At 35.9% G+C, this 24,365-nt stretch overlaps 1 protein-coding gene across 3 annotated transcripts; it reads right to left on the reverse strand.

Moving 5' to 3' along the window:
* Positions 1 to 855: 855 nt before the first annotated feature.
* Positions 856 to 22,852, reverse strand: LOC147401190 (AMP deaminase-like). Of its 3 annotated transcripts, none has more exons than XM_086442367.1 (19): positions 22,281 to 22,851; positions 21,145 to 21,347; positions 20,048 to 20,258; positions 18,482 to 18,654; positions 18,274 to 18,325; positions 17,998 to 18,125; positions 17,731 to 17,910; positions 17,501 to 17,568; positions 17,278 to 17,420; positions 16,277 to 16,338; positions 13,418 to 13,531; positions 6,653 to 6,793; positions 4,695 to 4,847; positions 2,908 to 2,961; positions 2,264 to 2,374; positions 1,744 to 1,917; positions 1,581 to 1,661; positions 1,406 to 1,504; positions 856 to 1,314 (listed from the first exon to the last, which is right to left on the reverse strand). In XM_086442367.1, exons 1-19 carry the CDS (start codon positions 22,768 to 22,770, stop codon positions 1,246 to 1,248), a joined length of 2,706 nt encoding a protein of 901 aa, XP_086298493.1. In that variant the 5' UTR covers positions 22,771 to 22,851; the 3' UTR covers positions 856 to 1,245. The 3 variants fall into 3 exon arrangements, 2 of the variants coding, with proteins under 2 accessions (XP_086298493.1, XP_086298492.1); XM_086442366.1 differs by having other exon boundaries at positions 18,482 to 18,660; positions 22,281 to 22,850; XR_015178350.1 differs by lacking the exons at positions 856 to 1,314; positions 1,406 to 1,504; positions 1,581 to 1,661 and having other exon boundaries at positions 1,780 to 1,917; positions 2,885 to 2,961; positions 18,482 to 18,660; positions 22,281 to 22,852.
* Between the last annotated feature and the right edge of the window lie 1,513 nt (positions 22,853 to 24,365).

Genomic DNA, 24,365 nt, shown 5'->3' on the forward strand with positions numbered 1-24,365 from the left:
TTGTAGGTTCACGTGAAATGGAACATGTTTTCGATACACCCTTCCACATTTTGGTAAATATTTGAGATACCCACTGTTTTTTAATTGATGACATGCCCCTTGACCTCGGTCTTCTTGTGTAAACTATGTTGAATGACGTAAATACTCTCATCTTAAACCTTTTCCCCGAACAAACCCTTTATTTTTCTTAAAAATCTATCAACTTGAACTCTTACATATAGGTAGATTTCTTTTAAACCATTCAACCTTATCTTCAATCAATCGGTTTGCCTTTAACCATCTGTAGTAAAACCCTTGATTTTCCTATCAAAATTCCATCATTTTTTATTTTTTTTCCCAAGAATCATGTATTGCCCTGAAATATGAAGGTTGGAGTAGATAGAATTGAAGATTACTAGTTTTTAAAGAAGAAAAAAATCAATAGTTTTGGATGTAGGTTGAAGACAAGGGTACTCAAGTCATGGCATCAAGTTCTAGAGGGTATTTTAGGTTTTTGTTCCGAAGTTTTGCCATGTATCTTCCCTAAATGTAACCAATGGTGAAACAAACAAACATTCAAATCAAAACTTACGACTAAATCTTCAAAATTATGAGTCCAACATTCTCTGCTATTAACTCATTAGTACAAATCATCAACATCTAAATCTTGAAAATTATAAATATATTATTCTCCATTCATCATTCAGTCACAAATCGGTAAATAACTAGTAATTGCCATTGAAAAATTCAGGTGTTTTAAAATAGGAGAGAGAGAAGGATATTTTGGTAATTTAAAACTTTTCTTAAGGGGAGGGGAATTAAGAAAAAAAAAAAAAAGTCATTGGACCATCAACTTACAGCTCAAAAAGTAAGGTGGATTTAGAAAGAATCCTTCCCTGGAGAGTGCATCAAGTAATTTTCCCTAACTAAAAAGACTACTTCATTTCCATGAAGTGCACTTAGCCTTGTCCTTAAAAGTCCCATTTACATCCCAAGGACAATTATTTTCCTTAACTATACTAATGTGGTACAGAGGATCAATAATAACACCTACAAATTGTCCTTCCGATCTCATTTACATCCCAAGGACAATTATTTCTCTAAACTTCACTATAGCAAAAAGCTGTCAATTAGACATCCAGACCCATGAACATGATGCAAGGACAACACAATCCTATTGAGAGGCATCTTACGAGTCCACAAATTTTGGAGCAAAATCTCTATTGCATCACGAAAATATGTTACCAACTTTTTCCTCGATATTATTCAAGGGTCAATTTCTTGAGGAAACACGTATTTTCCCATGTAGACGTACAGCATCTCTTCCTTCCACGTCTGCAAAACAATAAATAATTAAATAGCGACCAAAATGCCTTTATTAAACATGCTTCTCCAAATCAATTGGATCAATTTGTAAAAAAGTCACCTCATGTCGATAGGCAATCCTTAAATCCGGTACATTAGTCTTGTGAATATCATTTCCTTCGGGGCCCCGCTTGAAAAACTTTTCCCCAAGCCAATGCAACTGCATAGTAACAAGAAACCAAATCAAACAAATTTGATAATGGCCAAGGCCCTCTGTTAATATTTAAGTTTCATACCTTCGATACATGAGTAAAACCGGATTGATAAACTGAATTCCTTGCTATTTCACATAGATCAGAAGGCGTGAGCTTCCAGACCTGAAAAGTCATTGGTTTGTTAAGAGACACAATGAACTCAACATTTGCCTTGACCAATTATAAGAACTATAAACCATCGAACCTGGGCTGCAACACTATATTCTTCCACAAGTGGTTCTTTTGTCAAATGTATATGCAGAGGATCATCGGTTGAGAGTGAAACATTAAGGCCACGCTGAAAGAACATAGGGAATGGGTTCCAATGATAGTCTTTGAACAAGGAATTGTAGCTCAAAGGCGACATAGCCAATCCAATCTGAACAATGATGAAAGATACTTATTGTTTCATGGAACAAAGAAAGTAAGGCATGATGATGTAAAAATAAATAAAAAATCCAAGGTAACCTCTAGGTAGACTGTAAGATGGTCAACCTACAGACTTTTGAGGTCTGTTTGCCATATTTTTTTACTCCAAAACACATATAATCAACCAATCATGCCATTGTTTTAGCATAGTTGGGACCCATTGAAAGGTGGATTCCAGTCCCCTGCATTTGTCCCATGACTATATGTTTTTGGTAGACCATTCTTACAATCTAACTTAACGTTGCTCATGTTTTCTTTAGCATTATATAACAAGTAATTCGTGTAAAGTAGACAACCTGAGTGAGGTAATACAAATATTGCAAAACTGGAGACTTCTTAAGATTATTTCCGTGTGCGATGCTATGGCATAAAAGGAATGCAGCAGCTAAGTGATCAATGTCTCCTGCCTGTACAAAAGTGTTGGAGAATGATATTCTATACATGAATCAAGACTTCTTGTGAATGAACACATGTAACAGGCATGGGCTATTAAAAACAATGGTAATAGAGCAAACATTATACACAGAGGTCCTCGTTATATTTTAAAAATCGTGGTTCTAACTGAAAATTGAATTCATATTTAAAATTTAAAATTTTAAATCTAAACTTAAATGGCAGTAAATAACAGAGGCTGTGTTTCTAAATAATGATGAGTAAAGCAGTTAATATAAGTTAGAAAACCATAATTATTAGTATTATTTTTTTGGCAAAAGTAGAGACACTGAAATAACGCCAATACATAATGTCGTAAAGGTTTATTTGCATAAAGTAACAGCTGTTATGAACAGTATGCATGACAATAATGGACACAGTTTTTTTCTGAAAAATGGAATGGGTTTTGGGTGTTACCATTATAATGGCCATTTTTACCAGGCTATGAAATGTTATATAAAACCATGGATAAATTACAAGTGAACCTTAAGGAGAAATGAAATAAAACCTCTCCACAGTGAGGCCGGAATTTGATTGTAGGTATTCCTTTGGATTCACGAAGCTGCAAGCAAAAAAAGAGAATGAAAAGTACTATATATTCATTTCCAATGCAAAATAGCAGAGAACATGCAACTTTTAGTTCGGAAATAAAAAAGAATTATGATAAATTGTTGATGGAACAAAAAGATGAGTACGGCATAGACAACTGCATGGTACAGGATATATTTTATATAAAATATAGCTGCACCAGTTCTGGTGTTTGTGGAAATGACTTTAACAACTAGATTTGTTGGTAATCACTCACCACCTATTGGTTATTCTTCATGGTTCATTGTGTTGCATGGACTCAAGAACTGACTTCCAGTTTCACTTGCATTTTTTTCTTAGTAGGTAGATCAATTAAAGCAAATAAAATGGTACAATGGATACAAAGCATACTTCAGGGACGGAGCCAGGATTTTGGCCATGTGGGGGCAATAGCGGTGGATTTTTTTATCCACCACTGTTATCTGTCACAATAACTCATAAATCCCTAAAAGACTGAGAAATCTTGTGGGGGCAAGTGCCAACCCATTGCTCCCACTGTAAATCAGCCCCTGCAAGAGAAACCCCGGTATCAAAGGAAGGCCAATATTAGATCTCAACAAATGACCGCCACCCGAAAAAAGAAGTTTCTGGACCTGCACCCCCTGAAGTGCAGAATAGGCGCTTTGGTCTTCATGACAATAACTTTGGGAGGCTACTCCACAGACCAACAAACACAAAACGCAGAACATTCCAGAGCACCTTTCCTTTTAAGGAGAATGCTTTACCATGCCAACCTTCAAAAGGATCCTTGATTGCTAACAAAAGCGTCCAGCAAATATCGAAACACAAGAAGAAGAAAAAGGAACAACAGCAACTGGTTGTGGACTCATCGGTGGAACTACAAGACGAGCACATGTTGGGCATGGAGACTCAGCTCACAAGATAGACAATGGTGAGAATCTCATCCAGGATTGCAATGCAAACAAACAAAAAAACCACCTTTGATAGGATAGGTGACTTCCAAATCATCTTTGTCAGAAAAGGAGCTAAAAAAGTGTTGAAGAGGTGTTCAACTAAGAAACTTATCATACTAGCTCACCTTTTCAATTGCTCGGTTCCCTCATTAACCACCTGTTTTTTAGCCATCCCCCCTTCTTTTGAAGATATCAACTTGCACCACTGCACCATCACTAGTGTGGCAGTCCCATATTTACTCATTTCTGTTTTTTTCTTTGGTAGTATTGCTACTCATCCAATTCGAAATCCACGTCTAAACAATGATCATTCTGTGTACATGTTTCTTTCTTTCTTCTGATTGCCGAACATTTTGATCCACGATGCATAGTCAGTCTACAGCATTTTCTAGGTAAACCTCTTCTTAATAGCATTGCCAATACGGCTTTTGGTTTCAACTACCTGTTGTGTAATTTTAACTTGAGCCAATTCTAATAGGGCTTGGTTTTTCTAAAATATATCATGAGAAAGGTATTGAAGTTGAAGATAGAATATTTTTGACCATTTTCAATGCATTAACTGCATATGGTTATGCATAAGTTGGATTTGTTACACCTTGACTCAGTGATCATCAGTACTGTAGAAAACTGGAGCTTGAAATTTTCACCAATGACATCATTTCATCATTAAATTCGAACTTCATCTTACAATTCATGTTGAGTGGTACGATTTAACAAATATCAGGAAATCAACGTGAAAGGTGGAGCAAGTGAGGCAAACAATTCTGAAGTCAAGGTAATAGATAGTACTAACCTTGTTGAGGACAAACAAATTTGCATAGCAATAATATGCATAATATGAGTATGCAGGATTAAATTCATTGGTCCATTCAGTTGGTTTGGGCATGTGCTTAGTTGGTCTCCTTTCATGTTTGCTTTCATCGTCTACAATGTCAAAACCAACGACCTGCAATGAGAAATTAAGAACTGCATTAAGCACCTGTTTGAACTGATCTCAAAATTGTGGGATAAGGCTTTGATGATTATGATTTAGCACTTCTGAAAAAATAGGATAAACAGGAAGCAACCATGCCATAAACATTCAATATAAATCCTTGTAAAAAAAATTCAGGAATCTCAGAATCAACATGAAACCACCACCATTATGTGATAAAAAACGCATCAACCCAGTGAAGCTTGCAAGCAGAATTTCTATCCACCTCCATGAAGAAGGATGAACTGACGAAACTGTTTTCTATTGGTATAATACAGCATTAAGGGGCAAGGTCCACCTTAAATGTACCCAAAAAATATGCTGATAAACATTCTTAGTCACATAAATCATGCTCTGTATACATTCTACCTTTTTTTTATATGACCCACATGGATTAATGTAATTGCAAGCTCTTGCAGGTAGTAATGATACCGAGGTAATAGATGAAGATACTTGGTTCTATAGGTTCCAGGGTTTGGGCTCTAGAACATTACAGAAAAGAACAAGCATGACAAGAGGAATGATGAGAAAATGTATGCGAATTCTGTCCACGGCATAAAATTTATTACGTAAGTTGGACGAGTTGAAATAATCATGTAAAATTTCCAGCTGCTCGTATTTGTTTCAGTTTTGTCAGAGCTACAAGACAGAACTGACTTTTAACCTTTGTTCTCTTTCTAGTCATTAATTCACTATCGCATGAGTGAGAAAAGAAACAAAATGAGTGTAATCTTCCTTTGTTAGTAATCTCAATAAAATATACCAGCACTATACAACATGATTTTCCACTGAGAAATATGAAACAGTGTAACATATAAATTTTCCATAGAAAATCATTTTCCACCTGCAATCAACATAGCCTTACATATCATCCACATTTCATATGGACAGTGTGAGATCACAGCCTTCACTTGACTCCTAAATCAAATAAATTCTGAGGACCAGGTTGTATTGCTTCAAGGCATCTATAACATGCAAGTGGTATATCAACCTTACAATGATGGATGTAAGAAGCTTAAAAAGCCATAACCCATAACAACAGTAGGGACAGAGATCAGTGTTGCCTTTGCATCTGAAAACTATTTTCCTCTGAGAACATTTGAAGGGGTTGAGGAGGGCATGCAAGACATTATATTGACCACTAAATCATCTTGTTCTTTTGGTCAAAGATCCATCCAGAATTTAGAAAGGGTTTCTTGACTATTTCTTTTCAGGTGGAATTAGTTATCATATGAGGAGAATTAAGCGCAAATTCTGGTATTGAATAATCCTGTTTGTAGTTTTCGGGGTGGGGCTGGTTGGCAAGAAGGCTGCCTAAGTTTTTTTTTTTTTTTTTGATAAGAGTAAAAAAATTATTAATAAAGAAAAAATGAGAAAAGGAGGCTGAGATAGCCCCCATACAAGGCAAAGAAAAGAAAGAACAAACAAAAACAAACCCAAAAGCAACAAAAAAACACAAAAGAAAGAAAAGAAACTAAGGCTGCCTAAGTTTTGCTGCTAGCTTCCTTGGTAGACCACCTCAACCTCTTAAGACAGCTTTGCTTTGTTGCCCAGCTTCTTTTAATGAATCACTAATAACGAAAAGAGAAAAAAGGTACACAACTCAATAATACAAGGAATCTTCTTCTTCAACCATTACGAAGAGACCAAGATAAACAATGTACTGCCAAAATAAAATTAGGAGCACAAAGAGCTACACAATTAGGTGGTAATCATATAATCATTTAGACATAATCTGAGATTCTCATAAACCTATATATATTAGTATACGAACGAACCTGCATAAGGAATACATGCAGCTGAGGATGAGAATTGGGATCAATTGTGACTTCAAAAAGTGGAATGAACACATTATCTAAAATGTCCTGAAAGGATGTAACAGTTCCCATTTTCCGGTACACGTTGTATAATCTTGGTAGCTGAAATACAGTAATGAACATAAATACAAAAGTTCTTAGAAAAATTCTGAAGCAAATAATGAGAACAGTAGCAGGGAAAAGACAATTGTAAAGATATTATGTAATGTAGATGCTACAATTCAAGACCACATACAAAGCTACACCCTGATAACACCAAAGATAATAAGTCATTTGAAATGGTAATATTTTTCTCCTTTCATCTTATCTAGGGTTGTTATTCAACAATTACACACCAAAACATTACATCTTATGTAATGTCCACAAAAAAAAAAAATTTGACCAAGTCAACCAATATTGACTGGGTCAAGTCAAGTAAATCAAGTCTAGGAATCAGATTAATTGAATGTAGATATTTATTTTTGCTTTGAGATAAGATGGTCTTTTGGTTTAACTTTGTTGTATGACTAAACCATCAAAGAAGGGATAGCAAATGTTTATCCTCAAGTCTTTTCAAGAACTTTTCTTCAGCTCTTCTTTCATCTTCTTCACATTGAAAGAAAGAAGGAAAAGGAAGAGAAAAGAGAAGAATAAGAAAATAAGTCCTTATAATTTCTTTATGATAGTCTTAGTAATATTTAAGAAAAATATTTTTGATTTTGTAGTTGTAAAATAGAATTTATTTTATAGTTCTAAAACATTTTTGATTTGGTAATTTTAAAACAAAATTGTTTTGTAATTATTTTCAACAGTATGCACATGTTTTATATATACTTATACTGATGTTTTTATGAGCTTAATGCATACTCATAGTTGTTGTTTTGTTTAAAAAGAGTTTATCTCAAGCTTGTAGTTGTTATATACATATTTTATACATGCTAAAAAATAAAATACAATAACTATGAAAGTTGTTATTTTTGCACAATATTTACACAACAAGAGATGCTTCGGTTAATTGTTGTGTAAGACATGAAAGAAGAAAAAAAAAAAGAAATGAGGCAGTACATTTAAGAGTGGATTGGATATTAAAACACGTGTATGTTTTACTTTCAATGTATTTTGACAAGAAAACAAATACCTATATGTAGTATTTTAGTGATTTATTAAAGAGAATGTGAAAACCTATAAAGAATAATGTGTTGTGACATTTCCAGAACGATGTGTTATTCTAAGAAAACAGTAGTGTTGTTTGAATTCTTATGTATTATGGGATGTATAAGAACACAACATCACAACAAAAATCTGAGAATTTCCTTTCTGTCTTTAATAGAGAACAATACATAGATAGTTGTATAATTGATAGAGATTATCAAGGATCACATGCACGCCAGATTGTCATAGATGAAGATGGCTGGCTAATGATTATTAATAGTGTAAAGTAGTCAAGAATGAATAACCTACTTGATTTGGCATGTTTCTTAAACCCTTGGTTAACAGCCAACCTGAGCCGAAAAACAATTACCCAAATTATGACAAAAGCTAGCCATAGAATCAGGAACTAACAATGGGGTTCCACATTGGTGAAGTATAGGAATAATCGTATTTTGACTGAGAAGTTCATATCAGTCGTGACCCTCAACTCTCTATTATAGCACTCTATTATTTGATGTTATATTATGAACAGTTGTTTTTCAATTCTTTAATTATATTTCAATTTCCTAGTAGGTTTTATGATATCCGTATTCAATTATTTTCAATTATGTGTTAAATATATAATATGCACGATTTACGAATTCCAAGAATGTTTAAACTGCATGTAGAGTGCTAGTATTTAGAATTGTAAAATTCCCCTACTAGGTAACTCCCCTGTTACTCACCCTTACGACATCACAAATTTCAGGCACATCTAGTTTAGGTGATCCTTCCGAGGAGGCTCAGTACCAAGTCTTCATAGATGACCAATCCAAACTTCTAGGAGAGAAGCATGGGTACTACTAATGAGTCTTTAACTAGAGTTAGGTTTAAAACTTTCATTGTCGTTTTCTTATGTAACTATGAACACAGTATAATGTCGTTGCTGTTTTATGTATATATGTCAAGGGTGCTGATGTTTAAGGATACATATCTGTTATGTTAAGCAATGATCAGGTATGACATATAGTTATTTATTTGTCATTTACGTCTATATATTGATTATCATGATATGAGTTATATCATACCTCTGGATTCAACTTGGGAATCATGGGAATTCGGATTGAATTTTTGAGGGATGACATCTTAAGTTAAACATCACTTGCTTCCCTTCTTCTGTATAAGAGATATTGAAACCGGAATTATTTGTAATGGGTTGTTTATATTCAACTAACATTCTCAGAATGTTGAATGATTATTGAAGAGTTGAGAGTTATTCTATCCTTACTAGAAATGATTGGTTTGGAAGCAAGGTTGTTGTGGGGGGTTTTTTTTGGATCTCCCACTCCTTGAGATCCGTACTACAATTAATGATACTCTCTGGTCTTCTTCTCTGATGATCCTCTGAATTTTCGATCGTCTTCTTCGACGAACCTTCCTTTTTGGATCATTTCTTCATTTGCCTTTACCTAAAAAGACACGTGTGGTGCCAGTCAAAGAGCCTCCGACGATCAAGTTAGTAATTGATGAAAATTGCAGAGTAATAAGAAAATATGAGCACTAGAGTCGTGTGTGACTTGCGCCTTGGGTTTGAGTGGGAAAAGCCTCCCTATTTATAGAGTGGGCTTTTTAATGGGGGTAGTAAACTCAGTTATAACCGCTCACCCATGTTCTCTAGCATTTATAATCATAAAAGCCCATGATGCTTTGATGATAATACAAACCCACTGCTCATGGTTCTTGTAACCAACATAAGGAGTAGCCTTATACATGTAACTACTCAAACTCAATGATTGTCAGTTCCTCAATTTGACTAGGTTAAGTAATGTGTTTACAACTCTTTCGAGCACTATGTGTGTTTTACCTTGGTGGTAGAGCATGTTGTAATGACCTTTAGTACTTGGGTAGTTTTATGGTGACTAGTTATAGTACTTTGATATGTTGCTATTTGGATAGCTTTATGATGAGTAATTACAGTACTTCGATATGTTACTAATCAGATAGCTTTACACAATTCCCTTAGTATATCAATCTCCTTAAAGTAATTCCAAAAAATAGGAGTAATAGTGTTGAGTTTAGTCCCACATCAGACACTCATTGCCTTGTTTTCTCCTTATGAACTGTTGGGCCTCTTCACTCATTGCCAATTTGTTTTGAGTTGGACCCCCAAATTTATCATGGTATCAAAGAGAGCCCTTCTCTCCACATCACCCAGTTCATATCTCCACGTGTTTTGGCCCAATCCGGCCCACACATACAAGGGCATGTTGAGTTTAGTCCCACGTCAGACACTCATTGCCTTGTCTCTCTCCTTATAAGCTCTTACACCTCTCCACTCATTGCCAATTGGTTTTGAGTTGAACCCCCAAATTTTCCAAGGTATAAGAACGGGCCTTTCTCTCCACGTTACCCAGTTCATATCTCCACGTGCTTTGGTCCAGTTCGGCCCACACGTGCAAGGGCGTGTTGAGTTGAGTCCCACATCGGACACTCATTGCCTTGTCTCTCTCCTTATAAGCTCTTGGACCTCTCCACTCATTGCCAATTGGTTTTGAGTTGAGAGGCCCAAGAGCTTATAAGGAGAGAGACAAGGCAATGAGTGTCCGATGTACAACTAAACTACACAAATAATAGTATCAACTACTGAGCAAGAGTACGAAAAGGAGGAAAAGTAATAGCATTAGCTACTGAGCAAGAGAAGGAGAAGAAGTAGTAGTAACTCCTACTGCTAACAGAACTTGGTCGAATCACTTTAAGTGTTTGAGAAAAGGGTTGGCTCCTAGGGGGGGCCAAACCTTGTTTGGATACTTTAATAAGGGAAGTTCTTTAGAGGGACCGAACCTCCTTAGGATGATGTAGCAAGGGGTCAACTCCTTAGAAGGACTGAACCTCCTTTCGATGAAATAGCAAAGGGTCAGTTCCTTGAGGAGGCCAAACCTCCTTTAGATGTAATAGCAAGGGGTTGGCTCCTTCAAGAGGCCAAACCTCTTTTGAGCGAAATAGCAAGGAGTTGGCTCCTTGAGGAGGCCAAACCTCCTTGGGAAGTAATAACAAGGGTTCAACTCCTTGAGGAGACCGAACCTCCTTTGGGAAAAAAAATAGCAAGGGGTGGTCGACTCCTTGAGGAGGCCGAACTTCCTTTGGACGAAAATAGTGAGGGGTCGACCATTGTAGCTAAACCAACTAGATGTAACACGAAGAGGGAAGGGTTGGACAAGGTGGCCAAACCTCTTTAAGAAGGAAAAAGAAGGGTTGGCAAGGTAGTAGAACCACTTAGAGAGAACAATAGAGGGGGGTCGGCAATCCGCCTACATTTTTTAACCGAGTTTACTAATTGGATCGGATTAAAACAAATTTGATTGTCTTGATTTAGTAATTTTGTTAATCCCTAGGAAGGGGATATTTTTGGTTCCTGCGATTGTGAAGATGAATCAACTCTATTTTATTTGTAAGCATGCTAAAAATGGAACTTATCGTTGACTTCCAATACAAGAGTTAGCCTTATTGTCTAAGAAACATCTTGACTTTATGCACTTTACTCAAAATGGGGGCCATTTTGAATGAGTTGACCAGCCATCCTATTCAAATTTGTCAATTTTTTTCTTATTTTCATTTTAGATAGTTCTTCCTTGGATCAGGTACTACTTAAGATCCATCTTAAATTCTAAAATAAGTTTGAGAATAAAGGAAGGCAAAGCGAAGTCATCATATACTCCAACATTAAGTGGTCATAAGATCCTTTATTGGAGAGGGATTACTTATAGTGTGGGTTTAGGGGATAGGATCAAGTTTTGGGAGGATAGTTGGTGTGAAAATTCATCTCTGACAACTCAATATCCTTCCTTGTATGCTTGTTCATTGAGAAAGAATTGCTCGGCTGAACAATGTCTGATTCGCAATGGAAACATCACTTCTTAGGATCTGGGCTTCAAAAGGAATTTCAATGACTAGGAGATAACAGAGGTAACATCTTTTGTCAATCTTTTGAATTTTGTCAAATTCAAGATAAATGATCAGGATATAAGGGAGTGGAATTTGGCAAGGAGAAGAGATTTTCAGTTCACTCCTTCTATAATTTCCTTCTTCTTTTGCTTGATATTTTTATTTTGGCATCTATCATTTGGTTGGCCTGTGTTCTTTCCAAGGCTTCCTTCTTTGTTTAGTTAGCTTCCTAATGGAAGATTCTCACCTTGGATAACTTGATCAAGTGTGGTTGGATCACTCCACATTGCCGCCCTCTTCGTTTGAGGGCCGGGGCATTTGTTGATTACACCCTAATCCATTGTTCTTTTTCCTGGGGTATTTGGTCAAAACTTCTTTCCCGGATTTACATGGATTGGGTCTTTCCATTATCTTTCATCTTGTTATTAGAATGATGAACTTTGAATATCTTCTCTCATAGAAAATGTTACTTTTGGGTTATACTTCCTTCAGCTATTGCTTGGGACCTTTCGAGAAAAAGAAATATCAGGGTGTTCCAGGGCAAGGATAGTATATCTCACAAGGTGCTTCTGAAAATTTTGGGGCTACTTTACCTTTGGTCAAAGTTGAGCACAGATTTTGCGGTGCTCTCTTTCGATGATTTTATGTTTAGATGGGATTCTTTAAGTGTTTCTTAGTGTTTTCTTTGGTTGTTATGTTGTTTTCTTTGGCTTTGTATTTTCTTCCTGCTTTTGCCTGGGGGCTACCTCAGTCTTTTCCATTTGTATTTTCTTTCTTCTCCCCTTTGCAATATAATTTTACACTGAATCAAAAAAAAAAAAAAATTTGACCACAAGCATCACTTAAGTCTAAAGGATCCCATCATGAAGATCCTATGATCATTAAGGAAGGCTTTACATGCCAAGTGTTGAACTCCAAATTCATAAAGAATTTCACTCAATCCGCAACTCTTTCATGTTTTGTACCGTGAGAAAGCTTTTTATGGATCCAGTAACTACCAAAGTAACTCAAGCATGTGAAAAATAAAGAAGGGACGAGGAAAAAACATTCCTTCAGTTAGACAGAATAAAAGAAAAGTCGAAAAAAAAAAAGTGGAAATGTGTTTTAAACAAAGCCAAGGAAGACTAGCAAGCTCAAGAATCATCATTGAAATATAAAATCATTGCATGAACACACAAATTAAATAGTAGAACCCCACAAGCTCATGATAATGCTTTGCAAACAATCATCTAGTAGAACAGTAATCTACTGTCAAAATCCTACACCCCACATCTAGCTTACAAATGTCAAGTGAAATTTCATTTCTTCTGAATAATAGTGGTCAAATGGAAAGAGAAATTCTAAATGTTATGCATGTAAACTGATGGGGAACAATTAATTATTATAATATCAGGTGAGTCTGAAATTAGCCGAATGGTTACAGAGAACATAGATCATGTTGATACATGCACGCTTTCTCCTCGTAAGTCATTGATAATAATAAGTTATGAATAAATGTAGCTATGTACCAGGATAAGCATAATATGTATGGAGCTTATCCAATCAAGAGGTTATTAATGAACCAGTTAAACTGAAAAATCTCAGTAGACAGGGAAATAAACTAAATTAAAATACAAGTCATGGGAAAGGGAAGCTAACAATAAATAATGGAAAAATAATGGGGCCACTACCAACCTGAACTAACCAAATTGCATTTACACTGCAAATAACATTGTTAATGAACCAGCTCGCCAACTCATCCCATTCACTTTGCTTCCTTCCATAGATGGACACCCTGTACTCAGCCATCTGGACATTAGAGAATGGCTAGAGTTAGATAAATAATCCTCCTACTGTTTGTATGCATATGAATAAGACAACCCCTTCTAGATATTAAATGTGTACTACTTTGTTTTTTTTTCTTTTTGGATACATGGGTATCCAGACTTAGTCCGACTAAGCCCATTGCATGTGTATTACTTTGTAATGGATGAGGGAAATGCATTGTGGCTAGATTTGTTGTGCAAGGGGCCGCAACACCAGTATTCCTCCTACAAACAGTTATAGACTGATAGTTGTGGAATAAAGAATACGCTCTGGCACAAGTTTGCTTGGGATTAAAATTGAATGCTGCACTTGGCTTTGTTGACTGGGGGCACTGATGGAAGATATGTTATTCAATTGGCCTAAAATATGAAACTCATGAGAAGAAACTTATGTGACATGCTGAATGAGGGAGATTGGCAAGGACATTCGTGCAGAAGAAATATGTAATTGCCCATGGTTTATGCAATAAGTTCCTTCTAGTTACCAGGGCAAGCTACCTCCTGATGGTGCAATTTTCCAAGGTGACCAAGACATCTTGTTCCTCTTCTTCATATGGTAGAGAAGGTCTCAGCTCACCCCCCCACCCCAATACTAGGGGTGCACATTGGATCGGTTAAAACCGAGAACCGAACCGAACCAAGTCAATTTTGATTGGTTTGGTTTGGTTTTAAGGTCATCGATTCGGTTCTGGGTTGCTTTTAAAAAAACCGATTGATTCAGTTCAGTTCTCGGTTCAGGGTAATCCTAGAACCGAACCACATCCTTATATATTATTTAATATCAGCACAGTTACATTTATTTAAAACATAAAAAATAAAAAAGAGAATGAAAGAGAATCAGCAACTCTTTCTTTCCCATCTATACTTTGGTGAAACCTTAGCCATCAAACCTCAACCTTCGTCACTCATCATCCCTCGCCGCCGCTACTGCCTCACCAGAAAAAATGAAGAGGTACTCTCTCTCTCTCAACTTGATAGATTTATGTTAAAACCCTAACCTCAATCAAACACCCATCTCTCCTTCAATATCTTTCAAGAAAGAAACAAAGATCAAATCTCACCAATCTCACAAGAAAACCTCAACAAAAAACCAACAATGGCGTCCCTTTCTCATCTCCGCTTCAAAAAAATCGAGCCACTCTCACTCCTCAAATCTAAAAAAAAAAAACTCATGTTGGATTGAATTTTTCAAAGCTACTTAGAGGACTGTGGTGCTATATTGCTAAGGTGGTAATCCAGTTGATCAAAACAACCCTTAGAAATGGGGGTTAATGTGGTGGTGGTGTGGTGGCTGGGTTTGTAGAAATGGGGTTGAATTGAATGTGTGGTGGGGTTCATGCGATGCTGCTGTGGTGACTGGGTTTGTAGAAATGAGGGTTGCAAACTTGTATGCGGTGGGGTTATATGTTTAGAGAACCGAAAACCGAAACCAAACTACGGTCGGTTTGGGTTGGTTCGGTTCTAAGGGGTTTGTCAGTAAGGTTCTGGTTTCAGATTTGTAGACCCGATCAAGTTCGGTTCAGTTTCAAATTTGCCTGCAACCCAAACCACGTGCACCCCTACCCAATACATTGATTTTCTGAAAAAGATGAGCTCTAAAAGGTAACTGGTTCAATAACACCCCTCTCTTGTGTGCATGGCATCCAAAAATGGGTGTTATTAGAATTATTGTGCAAGGTCAAGGTGAATGGGAAATGGGAATCAATTAACTGTTCACTAGGAAAAATATAATTGTAGCTTTGTGTCTCTATATAGTGGACTGTCCTTTACTGGGGCCCATTGACCGCCAAGCATAGTGTTGCAATGCAAAGCTCCTGGGGGCATTGGTCCAACAATGCAAGGTGCTCGGCAATAGGAAATAGAGACCTTGAGTGCTAATCAATGGGTACAACTCGTGATATCCATGATAAGAAAGCTGAAGTTAAACTTCAGCTTTCAACCAAAAGGCCTATGTGAAAAGTGTATATTGTGAAAAGATGGCCTTGGATAGAATTGGATCTGTAAATGGATTCGTGTTGCTTAAACCAAAAAGCTGGGATAAGGCAATGACTAGGAAGAAGATATCTTAGTGAATTGTGATACAAAAACATACATTGTGTCTATCCTCTAGTGTCCATTAGGGTTCAATATCGGTTTGCTGTGTTGTAATTTACAACAAGCATTCCTAACAAGAATTAGGGTTATCTTTAATTATTAGTTTGCTGTGTTGTAAATTACCAAGTCTTGTTAGTAATGATTAATACACAAGTGAGGTTCAATTATAGGTTTTTTTGTTCCCTACCCATACAACGTTAACCATAAGATGTACATTCCCAAACTCCATTAGAACAGAGTCAACAAAGAGGGAAAGGAAAGGTTGGACATGTTTTGAGAATTCCCCTTTTTGGAGAAGGAAAAGAAAGTGTTCTCCAAACGTTAGCATCTTGGGTTTTCTGGAGACACCCTATCTGAGACCTTTTACGCATCTCTGGAATTGACAAAATTTCCAGGTCTAAGTTTCTCATAGCCAAATATTTTTGGTCAACCATCACTTATTCACTTACGAAACCCCAAAACAAGCAGATGGCTGTTAAGATCGGTAAAACTGTAAAGTAGCATCAGATACATGAACTAACATAGACTAAATCTGACCACAGAAAGATCATACACAAATCTGTATAAAACAATACCGCACAAGGAAGAAACAGAAGCATAAGAAGAAATCAAGAACACAATGCAATGATCAAACCTGGTATTTGCTTGCTTCCAGGTCAGACAGAACTTGCTTTGTCAACTCAGCTAGAAAACGCCCTGAAATGTTTATTTGAAAGGTATAAGCAGATATCAACTTCATGTGGAATGCAAGTTGATAAAAACCAGCACATACAGTAACTCTTAGCCTAGCAAAAAAAAGTAACTTTAATAATAGAAAGATTGACAGAGAGAAGGGAGTCCACATTAAAAGTCATAAGATCTTTTGAAGAGTTCCAGGAGATGATGGTCCACACTAGACAAGAGACAAGCACGTCTATAGAATAACTTTTCATAAGTGAAAAAATAGAAGGTTATGTATTCCAAAATAAGTGCCAGATATCACCATCATAGATCATACAAACAAAGCAGTAAAAAAAATTAATGGGCCAGCATTGCCATTCACTAATCCCTTCATCCATGAATGCAATTGATCTAAGTCCAAATAATCAATACTCCGTGATTGATGGGACCAATCCTAATAATTCAGAGGGAAAACCAAGTGGACTCTGAGTGTGATAGAACTCAAAGTCTCAAATGGATAGTTGAGATTTCTTTTTCAATGAGAATAAGACACCAAATGAAAATATATATATATATATATATAACCAAACATAGAACGCGAAATGCAAAAAATGTACTCAAAATGTGCTAGATATTCAAAATACCCAGTCACTCATCAATGATGTGATATCATTCATTTGATTCTTCTGTCTACTTGATTTATAATATGAATCACTAAATTTGATTGTTGAAGTTTCAAGAATCAACCAAATGCCTAACAAAACAAATATCAAGTATTATTTTTGGTTGTCATTCATCAACTTATAAAGAATAAATAATCAACAAACACCATGTCAACTGGGCATCTCATATTCAACTTGGTATGTCTTCAACAATATCACTCTTGTATGAGGTTTGAAAGGTAGGTCTGGTGAGAGAAGGAAGAGAGATAAAATTGGGTGTCAAACCATGTGGCTAATCTTAAGTGCCCCAAACCTTGGATAAGATTGTCTTGCTTTAGGAAGATTTCTCTGAGTCTGCTCTGTCCACAAGGATTATATTTGACATTGAATTTATTGAAGTGACGAAATGTATTCTTATCAGCATGCACATCCAACAAATCAACATTGAGGTCATATCTGCAAATGCCATTGGGAGGTGTTAAAAAGAGATTTTTTTTTTTTTGGAAAATTGATCAATGGTCTATCGAAAGGTATACCCTGTCAAGTCCAAACTCTCAAAAACTTCCTTAAGAGTAAGATATTTTCCATCTCGGAATATGACAACCTGCATGATGAATCCAATAGTAAGTGAAGTTTCATATTCAAAGCCGTGGAGGCTGCAATACTTTAGAAGATAAGGTGATGGCAGGGAGAACTTGTGTTAATTAACCCAAATAAGTTAAAACTTAAGCAACAGCTTGCTGACTATTCGAAATACATATTGTACCTCATCAGGTTCTTTTCTTAGTTTTGACTTTATGAAGCGCAAAAGATGCTTCTGATTCATGCATGTGGAATGATGTACATGTGTATCAACCTTCCTAACATTGTAGAAATCACGATGAGGTGCACCCTTCTGGGCTAAAAATTCCTTATCCCCATGTCCTGACAAATGAAGACGGAACTTCTGCAACGTACTCAAATTTAGTTATAAAATGTGACTTTCATAAAAAAAAAAATAGTAATAATTCAAATCAATGTCTAAATATTTTACCTCCTCAAGAAGACGCAGACGATGATGGCATGCAGAGCGGACATTTCCAACAGATATAATTCGTAATATGTGATGCATATCGGTGAAGAATGCTGTTGAACTTGCAACGGGGTAAAGATCTTCAGTAGCTGAAAGAAAATTACTGGAATTTTAAGCAATTGTTGTTGTTGAAAAATTAAATGAAAAGACTTTGAAGGCATCTTTGACAGTTTAGCACCATTACCACAAAAGTATACGATTCCAAAAAAATAAAGAAAGTTTCGAAGGAATTCTTACCATCTTTGTTTACATAGACGCGAACAATCCCATCCTCCATATTAAAATAATGCTGTTTTCAAAATGAAAACAACAATGTTAGATAAATACCTGACCAGAAACTGAACAAATTGACTAGAATGCTAGAACGTTCATAATGGTAGTACATATAGCAAGAATTCATGCTTCAGAGCAGAAGAAAGTTATCAGGGAATGAAGGGTAACTCACTCCAGTAGGTTTAACAGGGTCAAAATGAAATGGATCAGTGTTCAGTGTTTGAACAGTAGATTTAGTACTTTTTTCCTTCATCCAAGGAGTGACATTTTCTCTATACACATACTTCTTCCGCAAAGCTAAACATTCACGGAGCATCATACATACTTCTTCCTCTTCTCCATTTGCTGCTTCTAATTTCAGAAATTTGAAATAAAGATGAGGTTGCATGAGGAACATCACAGATGTAAGCATATAGAATCCAAATTGGGGGAACAAAACAAATGATTAATCAACTGATGCTCCAGTATGCTTCAAATGTCTACTGCTAAATAGATTAGAATTCAAAAAGAGTTGGTAAATAATTGAGAACTAAGAAAATCAAATCTCAAAAAATAAGGAAAAGATATAGGGACATAAATTAAATAAACCTTTTTGTCATTTCAGAATAAAAAGTTGGATGCATATTTGACTTAGAGTCGTGCAAAGCAAGAAAAGATAGTTCATAAGCTGCATATGAAACTGAGGAAAAACAATAATGTGGCAGAATCAATCATAAACATAACCAATAAATCCAAACTCATTTCCAGTGACTTGCTTCTCTAGGTAATGAGGCATATGTGAAACCAAACTCAAAATTTAGAAGGATTTTTTAATAATTTAAAAAATTTTAAAGAGAGATTCACCGGGCAGGCCTATCTTTTGCAATTTTATTACAAAAACTCCCTTACTTTATCAAGTTTCTTACTGAACAAACCTTACTTTCTGAATTAGGCTAGCATGACTAACTTAGTAAGATTTCAAATCTTACTAAGAGTTGTTGGGCCTATATGGATTATCAAATTTGCAATCCAAAACCACAGCCTTCTAGATTTAAAAGAAAAAAAAAAATTTAATCCTTTTTGAGCTTGATCGAAGGCGTTGAAAGTGGATGGCTACCGAACTCCCAAATTTAAAACTAAAATTCAAGGGTGCAAATTAACTTTTTTTTTTTTTTTTTTTTAATTTCTAAGTTTTTAGAATTTTTTCCTTTATAACCCTGCGGCATTAGATCATGTTTTTAGATGCCACAAATTGTAGTGATTAGGATCCACCCCAAGGTATGTTAAGTAACAAACTAACCGCATCAATTTGAATAAATAAATATATATATATATATATATATATATATATAGGAGTAGACTTAAATAAATAAATAATCATGTAGGGAAGGAAAATTAAGGTAATGACATACATGCTTGTTATGATGGTTCATGGAATTTGGGGTGCTTACAAACATGTTTAACAAAGGCCAATTACAACCCCAATTAGAAGAAATATTCAAGTTGAAGGTCCTTAAAAAGCGAGGAGGATACCCAAAGAATGAAGATGTAGGTTTGTTATCTTGTAAGCAGTCAGCTGATCGCGCAAAGGGACATGAAAATACATCAACCCATCCATACCAAACATATAATGGAACCAACAAACTAAAGTGCTTGAGCCAAGAAGCTATTATCATACATGCTTCTGACAGCTTTGATAGAAAATGGAAGGGAAAACATCTTTCTATGGAACAACTTAGGTGTAGGAAGTTGACAATACCATGTGAAGTAGTTTTAAGAGATATAAAAATGTTTGCAGGGTCCTTCCTCACAGTGTGTGTCATAACCATGTCAACCTTTTGATTTTCAAGCAAATTTGCATCATTGTGTGACCTGATTACTGTTGCTCCATTCATTTTATCTTGAGCAGAATTAACATTTGATGCTTCACACGAAACAAATGTTGGATCTTGAATATTAGAACCCGCATCCTGTTACACCGCCAACAACTAATGGTACTCATTAAAAGCATTAAAATCATTTAACAAGTAGCAGAATAGTTTTTTTTAATGGTAAGCTGGACTTGAACCCACGACCTCAAAGTTGCTTTGCATTGTGTCAAACCAACTGAGCTATGGGTCTAGGCCCAGCAAAAATAGTTATTAAAAGTTAAAGAGAAAAAAATATACATACACAGAATTTCAGGGAATAAATAATACTAAGCCTCTTTCGGCCAATCAATGGATTAAGTTGGCTGTTCTATGTACCCCTTCAACATGGGACTGCCATTCATCAAAAGGCTATAAGCCACCTTGCAACATATCATGAACTGCTGAGGTGGACAAACATGTGTCTTTTTAATAAATAAAATTTTAGAACAAAAGGATAGAATGTACAAAGAGGTAATCGAGATGACCACCAAAAAAAAAGGCCTACAGACTAAGGAGGGCAAACAACATTCCACCTAAATACAAAATCCTCAAAGAAAACAAAATTATGCATCTTCTATATATAGAAAAAGGACATGATTTATCTTCTTGTTTTGGTGTTCTATATGTGCTAATTAATAGATATAGTTCAATGCAGTTGTACTTACACGTGCAGAATTCTTATATCTTTAATAATTATATGAAATATGAAAATGTTTATACAACAATGTATTACACAAATTATAATAAAACTGTCAAGATATGCAGTGGGTCTTTGGAGGCTGCCAGGTTTAAAACTTCACAATGATAGCACATCTGTTTCTAAGTTGCATAGCTAATCGCCACTTTCTATTAACAACTAGAGTGGGTCTATAAAGAAGTATACACAGAAACTGAGTAAACCATTTGAAGGTAAATCTCCTAAGGTGAACAAAGATACCAGGCACACCTTCATTTGCATGCTTAAACAGTCAATTAGAGAAGAATCTCCGTAGTCATAGATGAAAGTGTTGTCCTCTTCATTTGGAAGTAAAGTTGCTTCCTCATCAGAGTCCTCTACACTTTCAAATGCAAGGGATTTTGGGGTGGATGGCCTACCAATGGATATCAACCTTGTTCTAGAACCAGAGTGCATAAGAGATTGATTGCTTCCTGCAAGAAGTCAAATAGAAAACAAAAGTTTGTTGTTAAATACAAGATCTTTATAAGATTCCTCCTTCGAATGAAATTCAATGGGGTCAATAGAAACTGTCTTCATCCATAGGATCCCAAGTGCCTAGATCAATCAAAAGTTCGATTCTATCTTAACTACTTATTTTCAAATGATATCCACATTGTTCGATTCTATCCATAACAATTTTCGCATCGAACCCACAAATGCCTTTTTTTCGCTAAAATATAAAAAAGCAACAATACATGCACACTAATTTGTGTGGTAAAAAAGTATAACACATGTGCCACATAGAACATGGTGTTTTATTGTTTACAACATCAAGGTGTTTTATTGTCATACTTTGGAACTAAACATCAACCTTAAAATAATCATCTGAAGCTGAACAATTTCAATGTTAGTAGTCAACCCACTTTATAAATAATAAAAAAACTGCTTCTTTGCTACTCCAGTACTCCTTCACTTCCTAATCTCCTAATAAAAGGGAAAATTCTAAAATCCGTGGATTTTTAGAAGAAATGCATCTAAAAAATAAAAAAATTCCATAAAATCTTTTTCTTCCTCAAGTAAATTTTGGAAATGAAAATAATCATCCGAAGCTGAACAGTTTAAATGTTAGTAGTCAAATGGTCAAACCACTAAAAAGAAAAACTGCTTCTTTGCTACTCCCTTACTACTTCACTTCCTAATTGAAGGGTGTATATAAAGATCCATGAATTTCAGAAGAAATACATTTAAATATAATTTCCCTAAATTCCTTCTCTTCCTCCAGTAAATTTCAGAAATGTGCACAATGAGTAATTCCCAAATCACTCCTGGTACGAGAAGTTACAAAGTTCTCTGCTTTTTGTTTCTTGTAATTCAAACCTAAAGAACAGATAATTAACTAACAGAAGGAAGCAAGAAGAAAATACCATCTCTTTGGGTGGTCTGAAGGCGCTGAAGTCCAGAAGGAATGGAGTTGAGATTGCTGAAAGAAGTAGAAGGCCGAAAGAATTGAATCTGATCGTCTTCAAGCTTCATCTCATCATCCATCCAATTGCTATCCAACACTACATTTGGTAGTGAAGATGAGATTCTATAACGATAAGATCCGTGATCCTCTAAAGACCTAGAGTATCTCTGTTTCCATAATCTTCGATTAATCTCTGGATCAGAACCAACATCTTCGTCTTCATCATCATCGTCATCATCTTCTTCTAGGGTTTCTTCTTCTTCGTTGTATACTACTTGTAATTGATTTCTGGACTTGGGAGCAGGAGACTTGCGGAGTTCGATGAGGCGTTCGAGAATCTGATCGACGCTTCGTTTGTGGATGTAGAAGGCTGAAATGGCCATTAGAGAGGCTCCAATAAACGCGGCCATGGCGAGTTGCAGAGATGAAGCTGACGAAGAAGAGTCCATTTTTTTGGTTTTTCGGTTTGGTGATCTTCTCAGTTAGTTTTCGCTCGCATTGTGAGCGATGATGGAGAGGGCGATACCATATGCAGTTGAAACTTTGAAATATTCCCAAAAATCTAGTAGGGCCCACTCTTTAATGTGACAGATGGCGCTCACTGATTTGACGTTCTAAGTTAAGAAGTACACTATACGTATATAAAAGAAACATCTTCTTATACATATCTATTCCGATTCCATTCCTAAGAAAATTAGAACTATATTTATAATTTTAATTAGGGGTGCAACTTGGTTCGAGTTGGTTCGATTTAGAGCAAAATCAGAACCAAACCGACCAAAATCGATTCCATTCTATAAGAACCAAAATCAAATCGAATTAGTCTAAAACCGAACCAATCCAAACCGACCTTAACTCGGTTTGGTTCAATTCAGTTCCATGGGTTGCCAAAAGCAGAAATTCCCTCGTCTGTTAGTTTGTTTTGCAAGAGAGAGAGAGAGAGAAATATGAACTAGTAGGTCGTAGCCACATATCATAGCTTGCAGTCGGAGGTCGCAGCCGCAGAGAAAAAAATGAGTCGGTGATTCAGCTGTAGAGACGAGAGAGAGATGAGCTGGTGGTACAGCAACAGAGAGAGAGAGAGATGAGCGGTGGCGCAACCGCAGAGAGGAGAGAGAGAGAGATGAGCAGTGAGTTGGTAGCACAGCTTGCAGGGAAGAGAGAAAGACCAGTCAGTTGATGGCGCAGCCGTAGATTCGAGAGAGAGAGAAATGAGCGGTGAGTTGGTGGCGCAGCTCGCAGGGACGAGAGAAAGACCAGTCAGCCGGTAGCGCAGCTGTAGATTTGAGAGAGAGAGAGATGAGCGGTGAGTTGGTGGCGTAGCTCGCAGGGACGAGAGAAAGACCAGTCGGCCGGTGGTGCAGCTGTAGATTCGAGAGAGAGAGAGACGAGATAAGGGTTAAATTTGAAAAAAAATTTACATTTTATTTTTATATAAATAGTAACTTTGTTCGATTTTCGATTTGGTTCGGTTATGTATAAATCCTGAACCGAAAATCGAACCGAATTCATCGGTTCATTTTTTTTTTTAACCCGAAACCGAACCGCCCTTAATTAAAACCAAACTAATCCAATCTAAAATTCACGGATTGGTTCGATTCTCGGTTTGAACCGAATTAAGTTGCACCCCTAGTTTTAATTGAATTCCTAAAAAATTAGAATCATGGGTACTCAGTTTGTTTGAGGTCTCAAGAATTGAATACGAAAAAAATATTTTAAAATTAAAAAAAAAAAAAAAAATCTTCTAAAAATAACATATTATTTACTAAGTATCAACTTAATTATAATTTGTTCCACTCAAACTATGATTTAATGACATTTTTTTAAAATTAAAATTCATGAATTTACAAGTAATAAACTTTTAAAAGGAGATGACGCATTTTAAATCCCAATATTTAATTTATATGAAAAATTGTAGAACTTTATATACATATGCTAATTTTAAAATATAGGAAAATCTTAAATTATTTATAATGTTAAAATAGATGACAACATAAATAAGTTTCTGGTACCTAATGGTTTTAGTCGCATATTAGACTAGTGG

This window comes from Akebia trifoliata, chromosome 5, assembly GCF_017979445.1.
Source record: "Akebia trifoliata isolate Shusen 1 chromosome 5, ASM1797944v1, whole genome shotgun sequence".
Taxonomy (NCBI): domain Eukaryota; kingdom Viridiplantae; phylum Streptophyta; class Magnoliopsida; order Ranunculales; family Lardizabalaceae; genus Akebia; species Akebia trifoliata.